The sequence below is a fragment of the Geospiza fortis genome, unplaced genomic scaffold (assembly GCF_000277835.1).
Source record: "Geospiza fortis unplaced genomic scaffold, GeoFor_1.0 scaffold11, whole genome shotgun sequence".
Classification (NCBI taxonomy): domain Eukaryota; kingdom Metazoa; phylum Chordata; class Aves; order Passeriformes; family Thraupidae; genus Geospiza; species Geospiza fortis.
The window spans coordinates 14652252-14669759 of record NW_005054304.1 but is presented as its reverse complement, the minus strand read 5'-3'; the positions used below and the strand labels follow the sequence as shown (position 1 = coordinate 14669759).

Sequence of the window (17508 nt, the reverse complement as noted above, 5' to 3'; positions counted from 1 at the left end):
ATGTCCAGCTGCTTTAAAAAACCTACAAGAATTATTAAAATCTCTCTTTGTAAGAACAAAACAATTCTGTTTGGTGCCAAAGCTGTTTGGCTTTCTGGGCCAGTGTCACAGTGCCTGGAGAAGGCCAGTGAGGAAGCTGAACTGTACATGTGCTGTGTACATATGGAGTGCAGCACTGGGACATGGCTCAACAAGTAGTGAGAGACCCACACCATATGGAGTGGTGTAACACTCCACAGAGAGCCTGGGCATCTCTAGAAGCAGTAATACAGATAAAGGAATGGTAGAGAAAGGAATTCTTTGTTTACCTCTGCAGTAACAGGGCTCAAACTGCTCAGAAAGCCAGCAGGGTTGCCACATCATCTTGAGTTAACTGCATCTTTCTGCTGCAGCTCATAGATGTGCCTTTTGGAAAGGTGTGAGCATTTAGTTTTCCTGGTGATATGCAGAGGTCTCTGGCCCCTCTGTCTTCATAGCACATTGTAACTCTGAGATTCTCTGCAGAGCCAGAAAGCACATACTTTCCAACCTCCAGGTTCCTTTTGGGTATACCTTGGTTGGGATTAAAGTCTTGGTAAAGCAACAAGATTAAGACAATGAAAAAGAAAAAAAATTAAGGTTTGCTGTAGTTTTCTCTAAATAAAAAAAAGTCCAGCATAGAGCTTTGGCTGCTAGGATAGTTGGTACTTCATGATGCTTCAAAGTGGGTTATCTTTTCTTTCTGATGATTTTTTCCCCCCTGGCCTTCTAAAATGTGGATTAGACTTTTATATTGCTGAAGGTAGGTTAACACAGAAATATTATCTCAACATGATGAAAATGCTGATTAATACCTACTGAAAAATTTCATGAAGCTGTTCAGTGTTTCCATTTACTTTTCAATGAGAGTGATTTTTGAAATTTCACCTATTGTGTAAGTTAGTTGCATTAGATTTTGGGGACTCTGATGGAGTGGAAAATGTAAAAGCTGTGAAACTTTTTTGATAATTTGATGATGTTTTCTTTGTGAATTCCAGCAGATTAGGTATCCCACATTATAAGAAAGACTTTAATGATCAAATTCAACAGATTTTTTACAACTGCTCTTTTAGAGGCCAGCCTTTGAATTCTGCATTCAGGTCAGAGCTCGAAGTCTGACCCTTAGGCTTAACACCATGGTAAAGAAGTATATTCTTTGTAACTAAGAGGCAGACTTCCAGTGACAGATACTTTTTAGTCCAGTATCTCTCAAACAGCCAGACTGAATTACTTGACAGCAGTAAGGGAGTTGAACAAAAGGAAAACAATTTATACTGAGCCTGATAAGTGGAGAGCCAAGGTCAGTGTTATTCTGCAATCTAGATTGCATTGAGGAATTGGTTAGAGACATTTTGTGGTGTTAATTGTTTTATGGCTACTCTGGAGTGAAAGTCTGCTTTATTCCCAAAGCTGAAACCGTAAGAGTGGTTTTTGTTCTTAAATGGACAGATTTTTGTCAATGAGGAGGTATTAAAGTTCCAATTCAGGATGTGGTCCACCTTCTCTCTCAACAGCCATCCTTGCTGGGTCCCTTATTTGAGTTATGCCCAAGTGAAGAAGCCACAGACACACTATTTGCTGTATTTAATTCAAGTAGTGCTCAAAAAATATAATCATCCCTTTTTCCCGATCAAAGTTGTCTTCCTCCACTATTACAAAAGATAGAGGAGAATTGAGACACATTTGCCTCCGGCATGCCTCTTGGCCTTTTGAGGCAGTGTGTATTTCATACAGTGATTCCACTGGGTCTTTGCCAGGACATCCTTGGAGATGATGCTGAGGCTGGCTGGCCCATCTCCTGATACTTCTCCTCTCTCCTCTGGTATGGTCATGCAACAAGTAGGGAACAGATGTTGCTGAAAGCTGACAGGTTGCCTCTTGGGAAGAGGGGAAGGGAGCCACTGGAGTGTGATCCCAGGCTGGAGAAGGGGAGGGCAGATCTTGAGCTTTCAACACTGGCCCACACAGATTTAATAAAAGCAGCTGAATTAGAAGAAGAACATTGTTCAAGTAACCAAGGTGACCAATGGACCTCAGCAAAGTTATTTGCTTTGCTAATTGTATTTATTTCAAGATTTGGCAGAGTTCATTGGAAGAAGGTGGTATTATTTTTGACAGTTGAGAGTATTTGTTTGTAAAGAAATGTCAGCTGAGCTGGATTCCTTACATCTTTTTTGAGTTCTGCTTTTTCTAGTGGTTGCATGGGAACCACTGCACCACAGTATTAATGTGACTAATACTCTGTGTAGACATGAAACACCAGCCCATAACACAAAAGTACAACAACCCCCACAACAAAGAAGCAATTAAGACCCCCTACCTGCCAACAGATACCAAAAAGAGTTTAGCAGAAGATATTGTGGGTGTTAGGAAATGATTAGAATATCCTGATTTATCATAAGGAACTACCATTAAAAAAACCATTGGTTTCAGAAAAACTTGTTCAGCTCAGAATAAGACAGTATCTGTTGTTTTGTAGTTACTGAACCTTTTTGCTGTACTTAAACAATATAGCAATGAATACACTTCCCCTAAATTTCCATGAAAAGTAGAATCATGTTGTCATTTGAATTAATTAACCAAGGCTTATGTAAAATGAGAAAGATACTTGTGCTGAAACAATAGAAGTGTGCAAGCCCACTGTATATAGTAGGGGAATGCACATGCTGTGTTATGTGTATGTGTTGGTAGCTGCGTGTGCAGATGTACTGTGGTAGGACTTGGAAGTTGGATAGGGTTAAATTCTTAGAGGTGATATATGGGGTGTGGTTTTTTTAAGGGTACTTTAGTGACTTTTCAAGTTTAACTTGAGAAATATGAAAGAATTATTTGAGGACTAAAGGATTATACAAACTTGAATGCTGACCAAGGTAATACAAAAATAAAGGGGGCTTTGCCTTCTGAAAAGTTGATATTTATTTGTGCCAAAGTGCAAGACCTCTAAATGCCACAGAAACTTTAAAGTTCTGCTTGACATGGGCTAAATTAACAGTAATGCTGGATTTGTGAAACCAAATAAAATATTTTTGTTATGATCATTTATTAAAAATTAATTTTTCTGGGACTCTATGGCAGTCTGTTGGTTGGGTTTTCATGAAGGAAGCAAATAACTTTATGGGGGCCTTTCCGTGTATTGTGTAAAAATGTCAGGTTCTTCAAGGTTTTGCCTTATAGGGCTAAATTTCAAACTTTTTTTCTTACTGTTCTTGAAGACAGCAATTAACATTGTTTACAATCACAGAGCTTGTGAAATGCAAAGTAAACCGTAGTATTTTTAGATGCAGAAATTTTGGTTGAATTTATTTCCTGTTTGCTGCAATGAAGGACTCGTTAGCCATGCTAACTAACATTTTCTGCAGGCCACATCACAGCTTGCTGTGTTTCTGTAGTTCTGGCTACCAAGCTCAAAATACAGAAGTAGAACAGGCAAAAGTCCTATTGATTCAAGCTTGATTTTATCCATCTTTCAAGGGAATATTTACTACTTATTGCCTGCACAGTAAAGGAGGAGGGACCTTTTTAGTTGGTGATCATGAAGGGTTAATTAGTGCTAGAGTTTTTGAAGACTGTAGGCTAATTCTTCAAAAATTATTTTTCTTATTAATTTAATACTCATGAGGTCGACTAACTGAGTACTAAGTAGTGGATCTGGTTTTGCTGATGAAAATTGTTGCTATTTTACTTTTTGATTTTTAGGGATCCTAGAATCTATTTCCTAATTTTGCACAGTATGAAAATTTGATGGTGTTTTCAGGAGTTTTACTTAATACTAAAGAGTTGTTTCAGTACTTTTTTCTTACTGTGAAGATGAGCTGTCAATATCTGTGTCAAACTCTGCTTTCTGAACAAGCAAAAGGAGTCTTGAATAGGTCTGTCAGCACTCAGTCCCACTGAGACAAAACACAGCCTTACAAATACATAAGTGCTGACTCAACAATTCATTGATCTGAAGCAACTCTGTGTTGGACTTTTCCAAGCACATTTGAAAGAAATTAATTGTTTTTCCAGTTCTGGTTGTTACAGATGTGATGGAAAGCCAGTCTTTTGAATGTAGAAATAGTGACTTTGAGAAGTACCTCCTTGCACATGCAGTCATTTAAATAAATAGGACTGGTTAGTATGAGAAATAAAAACTGACAGTAGAAAGAGTACAAGTTTTAAAACCAAAATGCTTAAGGATAGTGTATATAGATACAGTAAATGAGGATTCATTTTGGCAACCTTACTGTGAATGTGTTTGAACTCTGTCTCTGGGCATGAATCACAAGATTGGAGGGGAATTAGGCCAGAGCTTACATGACTTTGATTGCTTTACATTAAGTTTATATGAGTTTGTTCCGAAGGATACATTAACAGCAACAACTAGAAAGTTAATTTTGGAAAAGGTTCTACCAAATATTTAATATGCTAAATATGAATTTAACTTGAAGGGGATTAAGATGTGCAAGTGTTCCTGTCTTTTTCAATCTCAGCTATAAATTGCATTTGCAGTGTTTTGCAGTTACCCATGTGAAATTGTCAGTGTTGAGAGCTGCTGCTCACTACTTAGGCATTTTCTCTGTCATCCCCAGGAAAGATGTCTCAAGACCGGGCTCTCAGGAAGCAGCAGCAGCTGAACAATCTGGTAGCAGCAGTGACAAAGCTCGCAAAACCTGGAGATTTGATTGTGGATTTTTGCAGTGGAGGGGTAATGTATCTTTTTGTTTATGTGGTGCAATGTCTTTCACCTTTCATATTTGCAGTGCTAGGTGGTTGCTGCTACAAAGAAAAGCAGATGTGCAGATGCTGAAATTTTAGCTGCTTTCAAAGGTTCTCTCATTGGCATGGGGATGCTCATCACATAATGAGTGAGCAACAGGGAACACTGAAAAGTGACTCAGATTTTGTTGTTTGTTTTCGTTTTCACAGGGCCATGTTGGAATTGTTCTTGCTTATATGATGCCATCGTGTCAGGTAAATCCTCAATAAAAAGATTTCTGGTAGTCATCTTAAAAAGATGTGTATGTAGAGAGGACACATAGAAATCACAGTTGTCTCAGCAGAGGACTTAGGTTTGAAATATGAAAATTTTTTAGCATAATTCCCAAATGTGTGGGGTGCTTTCCAGAGAAGACAAAAATTGTAGGAAAATATAAAATATTTTCAAGCTGATTAATACTGGTAAGTATTAAATGCCTTTGATTGTTCCTGGATTTCCAGCTAATCATCTTGTAGATCCCAGATGTTGCCACAAGTGATTCAGAGGTTTTCTCAACAAACTATGAAGTGTTCTGCTTAGTAATGTTGTACTTTGATTTCTCAGTATTATTTTGCTTTACTGTCTCCTATGTGTGAAATTTAGGTGGTACTCATAGAAAATAAGGAGTTGTCTCTGATCCGTGCTAAAGACAGAAGTGATGAACTGGGTTTAAATAACATTTGGTTCATTCAAGCAAATTTGGACTATTTTAATGGAACTTTTAACATTGGGGTAAGTGATGATAACTTTTCCACTTCAAAACTTCAGTGTCTGATTAATTATTCTTAAAACAACTGATATACATGAGAGAATAAAATTCTGTATGTCCTTACAGACTGTGAAAGTAAATGAGATTAATGTCCTGACTAGAATTTTGCAGCCCTAGTGAAGAATAAGGCATAAATAGTATTTTGTAGCTCTTTAAATATTCCTGTCATCCATTTTTTTTATGCTGTTAATAGAATATGAACCTCTGTGGCAAGGTGCAAGCTTTCCATGCAAGACTGCCTGTTCTTTAAATCATCCATCTAAAAGCCTGTTTTGACTATGGCAGAGGATAGGTAATGCTGAAGGTTTATGGTACATGAACAGTGCTATTTAACTGATTGGTTGGTTTATTTAAGAAAGGAAAAGAAATTCAGTGCAGGAGAAAGAGGAGAGAATAAATGGTTTTAGCCCAGTCCTTCCAAGTGTAAATTTCCAATTCTCTAGCTTTTTTCTGTGCTACATTGTCATATAAATCTCAGTGGGTGAACTAGAGAGCTATTTCAAAATAGCAGGATCTCATGAATAATACACTGAATTGTGTGTGTGAAATGCTTAATAGTTGTTTTATGAAGTGAGTCTCCAATTTTGTGGTCATTGGAATTCCTGTCTTGATTTCTGGGGGCCCATTTTAAAGGTTAATACAATGTTAACCCTGTGGAGTTTTTATTTAATAAAAAAGTATTATATTCTCTCTTTCAAGTTTTGTGACAAGGGAGATATTGAAGTATATGTCAGAAGAGTTCACTTGGAAATTCTTCTTTTCCAACCCTTCATTTCCAAATATCTGCATTAGTCTTCACATTTTATTTTGTTTCAGACAGGGAATTCAGTATATAGGGTATACTGAGAAAGCTTTGTCTTTAATTTTATTAGGGATTTTTTGTTAACTAAATGGATTTTCAAAGCCAAAGAAGAAATCATTTGGTCTAACAGGTCACACAGGCTCAGCAAAGCTACTGGTTTATCTGCTTCTGTTTTAAGGTCTCTTTTTCTGCAAGCAAAGCAGGGAGCTAGCTTTGTTTTCTGCTTGGATAGATGAGGAAGTAACTATAATTGCACTCCATGATAATCTGATAGCTGTGATATTAAGATTCTATTTCTGATGTTAAACTAGTTTTATTTTTGTTGTTAAATTCATATAAGCAGAAAATTTCATTGTGCAATTATTTTCTTTTTAATTTTTTAGTGTTCTCCCTGAGACAAGAGTATTTGTTTCCATCTGTATGCAATTACAGTTCAGTTGATGATTAATGGTCTCCTCAGCTGAGCTTACAGCAAGCAAACCGGAAACAAAAAAGACCTTGTTTTAATCTATATCTGAGAGCAAAGTTTTTATCTTCCAGTTGCTCTACCTTGAAAAACAGCTTTGAACCCTGAAATCTGAGCTGTGCAGTCTTAAACCTCTTCTCTAAACGTACAGTGAACAAAAAGCAAAGCAAACAATGGTTTGGTGGTTCTATAAATCCACAGTGCTGCATAAAATCAAAAATGTGCCTCAAAAACGTCCTTAGTTGAAGTATGCACCAGACCTACTCTTTGAGGTGCTGAGCACCTGTGAGGAGGCAGAGGAGGTAATGCCCCATTTCAGTGGTGCATTCGGCATCCCAGATAGAGACAGGAGAGAGCTGCCTGTGTTTCCTTGCAGTATATTGAGTACTGCAGTCATTTGTTTTTCTATAGGAGAGCAGAAAGAATTTGGGTGCAACATCTGTGTTGCCCAAACACGTCAGTGCTCACAGGTAGTTGTGATCAAATGCTATTTTAGTTTTAGTTGAAGAGCCCCTCACTAAGGAAAAGAAATAAAAGAATAAGGAGAGGAAAAAAAAATTAAAGGAGGGCAAGTTGTATTTGATGCCTCCCTCAGCTCCGGTGTTTGTTTCCTATAGGTTTTACTCAGTACTTGAAAACTAAATTATCTAAATTTATATAATATTAGCATAATTTTAGCATAATAGCATCATTTTTTCCTTTATATGTGACCTTCAGGTATATCTATTTCTTCTCATACTACTTAGTTGAAATCCAGTTTTGATGTAGTTCTTTCTATTTTTGAGTTCTTTTTGCTTGACAAAAACTTTTTACAAATCACCATATAGTTTTTCTGTTACTATATATTCCACAACTACAATCTTTCTGGAGATTTATGTTTAGTTTATTTGATATCACAATGAAGTGCACCTGCCTTTTGAGTGCTTCTGGTGAGTGTCCCTTCTTCAGTGTTGATTTTTTGTTAATGAAATAAACCCTAAATTTTCCTCAACATAGATATGAAGGAGAGGAATGAAAAACTGGAGAATTAAGGACCAGGCCTTTGGTGTAACAGCTTTAGTTGCAAAAACTTCCTCATGCATTTAATTAAGTCAACAAAAAAAAGCTGGATTGTATTTAGACTGTTCCAGTGATGAATTTTCCTGTTTCCTTGGTTGTTTTCCTGCTGTAGGTGGCCCTGCACGCCTGCGGGGTGGCCACGGACATGGTGATTGAGCACTGCCTCAGGGCACGGGCAGCCTTTGTCATCTCCCCCTGCTGCTACGGCTTCATTCAAAATACAGTCAAGTTCAAATATCCACGAAGGTAAACTAAAGCTTGCAAGATAAGCCTTAAAATAAGCCTCAACTTAACTGAGGGAATAAAATCCTAGAAGAGTATAGAATTAATCATTTGAGGGTCATTGAGAGTGACCAGGCTAAACTGATTCACACTTACAATGAAACTGTTTCCTCCTGTTTACCAATCCATCCTCACGGGCAGATTGGTAATTCCTGGATTTTTTTTTTCTGGATTTATCTATTCATGGTTCAGAAGACTTCATACAATCAACATAGTAGATACAGTATCTTATATGCAGAACTTCTACCTTAAAATCACAAAGCTAATAGGAAACTCATGAAAATTACTCTTAAGAAGGGGAATTGACATTTTAATGTTGGAGGAAGATGTAAGCAGTCAGTTTAAAGAAATGGGTCTGCTTTATACCACAGTTTACTGCTTGTACAACTCCTTTGATTTATTCCCAAGTAGATAAGCTCTCCTGTGTTTCAGTTCATATTTTTAATACTTTTTCAATGGATTGTGTACACATTTTGTCTTCAAATCTGCCTTGTGGGAGATACTAATATATCTTATGCTTAAGAATTTTAATGCCTTTGATATAAATGAAATGTAAAGGATAAGCATAAAGTGGCAGAAGATAAGAGGTTAAACAGCCTTCTGAATCAGAACTAGGTGGGGGAAAAGGGTTGTGTTGTGGTTGGCTGTTGTTCATAAAATTGAACTTTGCGTTTTGGATATCCAAGATGAATTAGATTTAATTCTACCAGGAATTACATCAATGACTTAAGTATATATTTGCTAAAATAAGAAACTGAAACATGCAGTCTTAAAAGGTATCAACAAATCTAAAGAGATATTATGCATTCATGTAATGTATTTTTCATACTTTAATATCAAAGTGTTATGCCACGGAAGTGCATAGAAAGCAATTCTTTATAACTCGTCAGTTTGATAACCTTTGCATTTAACTGTTCTTTCTTAGTCAATTTGATACTTCCATCTCTTTTGTTTTCTCTTGTGACACAATAATACATTAAGTCTTCTAATGAAGGGGCAATAAAATTCCAAGCCTTCTGAAATTAATAGGCATATAATTTTTCTCAGTAGATTTGTTTTAAAGTTGGCTGGTTAATGTTTAACTTTTCACCAGCTACATTTTTAGACCACAAAGACTGGAAATGATCACTTAGAAAATTTTTGTTGCTGTGGATGTTGCAAGAATATTTGTGTTTGCTGAAATTTTCAATCTAACCTCATAAGTCAATGAAAAACTATCAGCCTGGTCTTGAGCTGCATTTTAGGGTTTGCTTTTTCTTTTTTTCCTTGTGTTATATGATCGTAAAACATGATAGCCTGGCCATGTCCCCGTAGGGGCTGTGTTCTGTACTCAATTCCATTGTAAAGACTCTTTAGCTTTGTGATACAAACAAAATATATGTTTGTATTATTTAATAAATGTAAAGTGTTTGTGTGACAGTGAGAAAATCACAGTAACTACGTGTTATTTATAATGATTTAAAGAGATATTTTTTTATTAATACTAGGAAAAAAACACGACTAAATACACCTTTCTAGTGAACTGGAACTGTAATGGCCTTTGGTATTTTTTAAAGCCTTTCTGTATGTAAAGATATTGCGTTTTTTTTTTTTTTAATGTGTTCAAGTATATAATGATTGCTTCTGTTTTCCACCTTTGCTGTTTTCAAATGTGAATTGAATTGATATATTTTTTTTTTCAGTCATCAGTTCAAAGAAATTTTGTCCTACAAGGTATGTAAAAGGACAGAGGGAAGATATTTATTTGCAGTTTCCTGCATTCCACTGGGTCTTCTTAGCAAATGAAATATAGGTGGTTATCTTCTAGAAATAGGAGGGGCATGTGTTAGGTGAAATATTCATTATTAGTGCAGGTGCCATTGTGTTTTCTCTCCACCATCCATTTTAAAGGCTTTTTTCTTCAACAAAATGAAGTAATTTCTCCACAAAAAAACCACCTTTTTTGTCATAATGTGTAAGTGAGCCATTCCTAAGTACTTCAATGTGTATCAGTTAAAAATTACAGGATACCAATTTGTTTAGATGTTGAATACAACTGTTGTAATAAACATTAGATGCCTCCCTCTAATTTATGTCTAAAACATTGGACATTGTAAGTGTGAAGAGCTTAAACAGATCAGCAAGATTTTAATACATTACTTATATTTTATACAGTCTTTAAAATGTTGTTCAAAATTACTTTTAAAATATTGAAGTGTGTTTTGACCCTGAGCATCTGGGGTCTGTGGAGATATCTGAGAGAAACACAGGAGAAATTATCACTGAAGCATACTGACAAAGTGAAGGGTAACAGGAGAGTGGAAAAGGACAAGAGCAGAGAGGTGGGCAGCAGAAAACTGGTACTGATCTGCTAAGTTTTGTCTTGTGAATTTAAACTAGTTACAGATGAGCAACCCAAAATTTGAAGGTTAGAGGCACTTAATGTGGCATGGAAAAAAACATGTTTCTTTTTGAGAGAAGCGAGGTTATGCAGGAACTTTACTAAATTTTCAGCTAAAATCCTAGACAGGACTCTTTGCTTTTACAATATAGAAGTGATTTTTGGAAGTGCAAAATAATTCTTTGTAACAGAAATATGGAAATTAAGGAGGGTATTTCTAATATCCAGATGCTTTTGGAAACAGTGGGCAGTGCAAAGGTAATGTATGTGGCAGGAAAATAGAGATTATCCTTTTTAATCCCTAAATTAGAGGGAGTTTTAAAAATTCAGAAAATCTCCAGCCATTTTATAAGGGAATAGTTCAGTTATCAGATAATAAATGCCCAAAGATTGAGATGCCAGAAGCCACATGATGGATTTGGAGCCGCCATTATTTTTTCCCATGGTTAATGTTCCTTTCAGCATCTCTGTGACATAATCTCAAAGAACTCAGGTTTCAGTTCAGAAAAAAATTATTTACTAGCATTATTAAACTTGCTGACAGTACAGAGAGAGATGGTGTCAGTTATAAAGTCAAAGATGCCTAGATTAGGATAGTGTGTATAATCTCATTGCAACTCAGTGAATTTCTTCTTAATCTGTTAAACCATAGAGATTTAAATCACAGGGTTTGTCAATACTGTAGAAACTCCAGAATTTTATTAATTGTGTTGCAGAAGGGCACAGGAGTCAAAGATAAGGCTAAAAAATATTACTGTTCTTAGTAACATGAGAGTCTATACAATTGGTCTAGGCTGGTTGGTGCCTCAAATAATCCTACTTATAAATAAATTCTGCTGAGCAGCTAGCTCTATGTGTTTTTATATTTCGTATTAATAAATTCTTACAGGTTATTGGCTAGCAGCCAAAGTTGCCATGTGTTAGCCAGACATTGTCTGTGTCACTCACTCCAGTTACCATTTTAAATTAATTTCTCTTATCTTTCATTTTAGTGAGATCTAAAAAGACATCCAGAAGTCTGGCATTTCCAAAACTTTTTTGATGAGAACATTATGCTGTAATTCATTTGTTTATAGTTGCAAGGAATAAGGTCATGCTAGCTGTAGATTTCTATTATGATACATTTTGAGACTCTGTCAAGACACAAGGAGAATTGGAAAGTAGAACTGTATAATTTTTCAAATACAGCTTTGGAAATTTAATAGAAATGGAACAGGTAGGTGTTCTAGTAAACAAGTTAACTGTTTATGCACACTTTGGGAAATTTCTAACCATTACTTTAGAAATGCTTTTTTTATTTCAGCCAACAGGGAATATGACAATTTAATCATTGTGTCAGGGGGAAACAATGTAGTCATAACAGCCTCTAGTTTATCTTTTTGGATCACACTGTAAGAAGCCAAGGGTTGGAGTCAGTCCAGATGTTCAGGTCAAGTGACAAGACTTACCTTGGCTCTGGTCTGGTCCAAAGAGCTGGGAACTTGCTGTTGCAAAGAGCCAAGTTCTGTCAGATGCTTGAAGACTGGTGAGGAGTTGTGTGCTAATATGGATCTTCTCCCTCTCCTCTAAATCCCTCTTTTTCTCCCCAACCTGCCTGTCACTCCAGCTTCTCTCCAACAGTGGCCACATTGTCCATGGCACCCTTTCTTCTCCGTTCTTCAGTGATCACATCTGGGTTTAACATTTTCACCTCTTTTGTACTACAGGAGTAGCCACATTTGAGCTGAACTGACTGGGTGTAACATGTTTAAGGCCTAAATGTGTTATGACATGTTCTTATTTTGCTTATTTTTTATGAAGCTATTAGCTGGACACCTTCATGTCAATGCGCTCATGTCAGTAATATCTTGATGCAAGGAAACAAATATCCTTGCATCAAGATATTATAAATATATTTGTGTATCAAGTGATGATTTTATTTTATAATGTATGGGAAAAATTTTTGTGGTCAGGTGTCTGTTTATGTATTGGGTGGAGTGCACTGGGGGAATTGCCGTCTTGTTTTAATATGGAGGTTTCTTGTTGATGTTTATGGCCCTCTAAAAGAATCTGGAGTGAGTATCCTTACTTCAGAATACTGAAAGAGCCTGAAGTATCCTTAGGTGCTCTCTCCACCTGTTACAAGAACCAAATATTTAAAATTGTAGTTTTATATCAGGTAAGAATAAAAAATTTTTTTTTTTATGCAAGACACATGTCCTTGTTTCAGAGCTATAGCTCTGGAAGCTTTGCTTAGGAGAGCACTTTGTGTTGTTGCCCATTTCTGTTTTCTCCCCATGACATTGCGGGAGACTTGAGAATGTTATGTGATTCTAAGATGGTTCTGATTTACTCTGCCCTGTATTGAGCATTGCAGCTGTCCCGCAAAGCACAGCTGTCATCAGAGCAGTAATTGCACTGCCACACCTGCAAGGCTCTTGCTCTCTCCACCTGGCTAACCTGCCTTCCTTGCCTTGGCTGGTCTTTGAGGAACCACTGTGCTGGTATTGAAGGCAATGAGGATATGGCTCTGCTGCTGCCCTCTCCCCTGCACCATCCCCCTGGCTGAGTGGGCAGGGAGAAATTCTTCTGTAGAAGTGTCTGCAGAAAATTTTAATGGGACAGGGGTAGTTTGAAAGTAAATTGTGCTCCTTTTGTTGGAGGAGACTTTCCTATTCACAGCCAGGTATTTTCTGCCTTCAGGATCTGATTGGATTTGGTGGGGCAGAGGAAGTTTGACCCACCAGCTTATCCTGGGATTCAAAATCACTGTTTGGGAGAAATGTTCAAATAAACTGTTAAAGAATTTTGTCTTGGCTGCTTATTGATGCAGGGAGGCTGCGCCATTATGACTGTGCTAAACGATGGCTGTGTTGTTCATCAGTTATTGAAGGCAAAATTAGTCTGCAGGATGTCTTTGAAGGATGCTGTCTTGTATACATTGCATCCCATTCAACTGCTGCAAAGAATTAGGAAGTTTAGCAAGAAATAAATACTCATGAGGAGAAATGAGGCAGTGATTACAAACACTTGACCTACACAAGTATTTGCAGTATAAAAATTGGGATTTCCACACAGGTGAATTTTTTTTAGAAATACTGTCTTCAATGTGGTATAATTTCTGATATTTTTAAGCATTTAATCAGATTTTTCTTGATGAATTTTTTTTTGTCTTTTTTATAGGAGCACATGATCCTTTGCAGATTTGCAGATCAGACAGCTGTTCAGCTTCCACCTGAACGCAGGCTAATTGGTATGAATTTGTGCAGCTGTTGTGTAAACCATCCCAGTAATGGTTTTACCTTGATACATAAAGGAAGAAGTAGGACATTTATGAATGGGGCATTAAGTAGATGTCTTCAGATAACAGTTGAAAAATTTAAGTTTCATCACATTTCACATCTTGCTGTTCTTTTCTTGCTGTAGAAATGTCTTTCTTCATCCAAAATCATCAATATTAAAGTGACAATTTGGTATTATTGTTTTGATGGAAGCTGTAAACTAGCTTCCAGGTCAGAAAAGACAGAAGGGGCTAGGAACTCTAAGTCTGCTTAGAGATAAGTCTATTTTTTGGCTTAGAAGAAACATTTACAAAGTATATGAAAGCAGTAGTAGCTAATAAGCATAATGTTTTTAAGAAGCTTAATTTGAACAATTTAAAGTATTTCTTACACTTGCTGCACAAAAAGAAAATAATAGAGATCCTGTATAAAAGCTGACAGTAAATTTGTCAGTTTCTTTTGTCATCATCACAATATTTGAAAAACAAATTTTAAAAAGGTCAGTATTCATTTACTAGTGTTGTACCCCACGCTGTGGACTGAAAATTGAAATAGGATCAAAAAAAATTTTTTGAAGGATTGTAACTCTTATCTGTTCTCAATGTCTGAAACTGCAGGGGTTTTTTCCACAAATGTAACTTCTAAATGTTTTGCCCCGACAGTGAGTACTATTGTAATAATAATATTGGAGTCAGTTGCCATTTTGTTCAACCAACCACAGAAGGTGGTTTTCTATGAAACCACAGATGTGGGAGGATAGGGCTACAAAAGGTGATTTGCAGAGTTCTGTCTGGTTGGTTATATAAACTAGTGATTTCTCCCTGCAACATACAAATCCATACAGGACTGAGTTGGAAAGATCTTTTTCAGGCTCTCCCTTATTATTGTATCTTTAAATTGTCTCCAACCCAATTAGTACTCCTCTCAAATCTCAAGCTACCAAGAGAACTGAGGCCAAATGTCATAATAATGAATTCAAAGCAGCGAAATTCTTTTGTAACTAAGGAATCCAGCTGAGAAGGAGGAGATAGTTCTGGCTGTGGGCTCACTGTGGACAGACAGAGTAGGTTGGACTGAGCCCTGCATTCAACTGTGATGTGCACCAACTGCTCTGAAATACAAGGATACTGCAGGGTGTGTTGGTGCCACCTGCCCAAAACTTCTAAAGGCACCTGACCAGGGTGCCTAACAGGGCTGGTAATGATACAGGCACAAAAGCTGGTTATATATTCAGGAAAGAGAGCTAAGCTGTTCCAGAGGGTGGTTTGGAATGCCAGACTCCTATTCCAAAGGCAAACAGGATGTGCTCCTGTCTCTTCATCTCAGACCCAAAATACATTTAACTCTATAATTCTGTCAGGAGCAAGGGAAGAGGCAGGATCATGTGTTTGAGACTGAAGCAGGATTGTGTCCTGTTGACTTGAGACTGTAACTACTAGTGATAAAACATTTCAAAGTAGCATTAAATTTTCCTTTCAGTAGAGTTTCAAGCTGATGAAAATACAATCTGACAAGTCAATTCTGTTTTTCAGAACATAATAATCAATTATAATGAGTAAATAAGTAAAGACAAATGGTCCCATCATCTTGTCATGGCTGTATCATAACAAAAAATTTCTAAGCCGAAAAAAACCCTCTATCCTTCCTGGTTTTTTTTCTGCAGGTAAATCTGAAATAAGCTTATTTTGCATTATCAATTTAGTATGTTGATTTATAAGTAGTTACAGTAGTATGTCTCAAATCAATTACACTGGATCACTTTTTGGTATTTTAGTCTATTGTTCAATAACCAGAGATTTTCAGATTTTAGGTTAAAGTAAAGGAAGGAAACAGCTATGGTTCTAAAGGGACTAGAAGTCTGGCAATTCAGAGGGCTAAGGGGTAAACTAGGCATTTTTTTTCTTCCCATTTACATTAAAGCATGGGGTTTTTTTGTAAGTTTTGAGAATACTTTTAAATAGTTGTGCCTTTCTTCATATATAAAGAGTTAATAATCTCTTCAAGGTCTTTGCTAAATGAGGGTTACAAGTTACAGATGTGATTTGGAACGTAAACCAGATTAAGATGTTTTTTAAAGTAGATTTGGAACTTATTTTTTAGATGGCTTACTGATGTGTTTTCCTAACATTACATGCACGTTTCTGATAATATTTCTACATTTTGAGTTTCTGTGCTCTCCCTTGCTCTCATTTTAGGAAAGCAGTGTATGGGACTTGTGGATCTGGATCGGGCATGGGCTGCAGAAGAACATAACTACTCAGTCCAAGTTATATCCATGGAGCCGGAGAGTTGTTCTCCAAAGAACAATATGTTTGTGGGCATCCCTACTGAGTGTGAAAGTATTTGATTTGAAGCTGAACATAAATCTTCAGTGCATAATGACATCCAGCAGATAGAGGCAGCGCTGGGAAGCAGACATCCTGCATCTTGAACGCATTGCCTTCGGAAAGGGAAGCAGCCCCCAAAGTCCTAAAAAGCAAACTGCATGCAGAACATCACAAATCAACTTGTAATGTGTTATTAAGCGACTTTTGGTTCTCATACTGAGAAGTTTCTGGATCTAATGACTGTGCATGGAATTATATCCATCTGTAAAAGTTTAGGAAAAACTGGCTTTGCTGAAGGAAAGGTGATTTCCTTTTCAGTAAAGCTGTGTCTTGGCTGCTTGGAAATTGCATTTGTGGTCAAAACAGCATTTGTGTTCATAGGCAGAGCAGTTATCAGCCAGCAGTGCTGATCACCAGAGGAACAGAGAAGATCAAGTTTATTGTGTTACTGAAGATGGCTGTGCAACAGTTGGTGGCCTGACTTTGCTAAAGAATTCCATACTACTGTAGGAGATTATTTTTAATAAAAGTTCATCAGAATACTTTGGGACTCAATCTGCTTATTAAAAATATATTCTACCTTGCCAATATTTTCTTAAAAAGACTTCAGAATTACCTTTAAATATTATGCAAGGATTCTGTAACCAGGCAGTTGACACTTGGTTTAAAGAAGCCAAACTCCTCATTATCCATTGACCAGAAAGTGAGAGCTAGACATTATGTTAGTGAATGGATCCTTCACTATAGCATTGCTAATAGAAGTGTGTTGATTCCTATTCATAAGAAACTTGCCATCCAGAAGAAATATTTATTAACAGTTCATGTGTCTACATACACCATCTTCATTGATTTTATATTCAGTTTAAAATTTGACAAAAGTTGCAGTGTGGAACCATTTGAAAAGATAATCGCAGTTATGCTGCTCTAAAATGAAGATAAGTATTCTCCTGTGCTCCATTTCCCCCCTAATTTTAAATCACCTGTTGACACAAACACAATGGAAGGTAGCTCCCAATGAGATTTTTACTGCATGTTTAGGGATTTTACACATCTGTGATTTCTGCCATGTTTCAGTTTAAATAATCTGAAGTTTGAAAACTATGAACATAGCTTCCAGAGATGGCTAAATGAATTACAAACAATAAGTATTGGAGCAAAAAAAGAATCCAAAAGTATTTTATTATTCATGAAATGTGGATATTTAAAAGTTCGAAATACCTGGGTTTTTTTTTAATGTGAACACATGGAACGCTACCCACGTATTTAAAAAGCACAAAAATGAGCAAGTAGGAGTGAAATCCTACTTTTAGCATGAGTTCTTCCATAGATAATGATGAAATACTTTTTCTGCAACTGTTTGTGGTTACAAACAGATGTAACTGTTTTGAGTTTTGAAGAATGTATGGC

The 17508-nt window shown here is 36.5% G+C and overlaps 1 protein-coding gene across 3 annotated transcripts in view; it reads left to right on the top strand.

Moving 5' to 3' along the window:
• Positions 1–17263, top strand: part of GSTCD (glutathione S-transferase C-terminal domain containing) — a 45294-nt gene extending 28031 nt beyond the window's left edge. For 2 of the 3 annotated variants that reach the window (XM_031066372.1, XM_031066371.1), the window contains exons 6-12: positions 4590–4705; positions 4927–4971; positions 5360–5488; positions 7965–8098; positions 9817–9847; positions 13677–13746; positions 15970–17263. In XM_031066372.1, the coding sequence (XP_030922232.1) occupies positions 4590–4705; positions 4927–4971; positions 5360–5488; positions 7965–8098; positions 9817–9847; positions 13677–13746; positions 15970–16121 (677 nt within the window). In that variant the 3' untranslated portion in view covers positions 16122–17263. The remainder of the gene's footprint in view (positions 1–4589; positions 4706–4926; positions 4972–5359; positions 5489–7964; positions 8099–9816; positions 9848–13676; positions 13747–15969) is intronic. The other variant, XR_004082960.1, reaches the window with a different exon arrangement.
• The last annotated feature ends 245 nt before the right edge of the window (positions 17264–17508 follow it).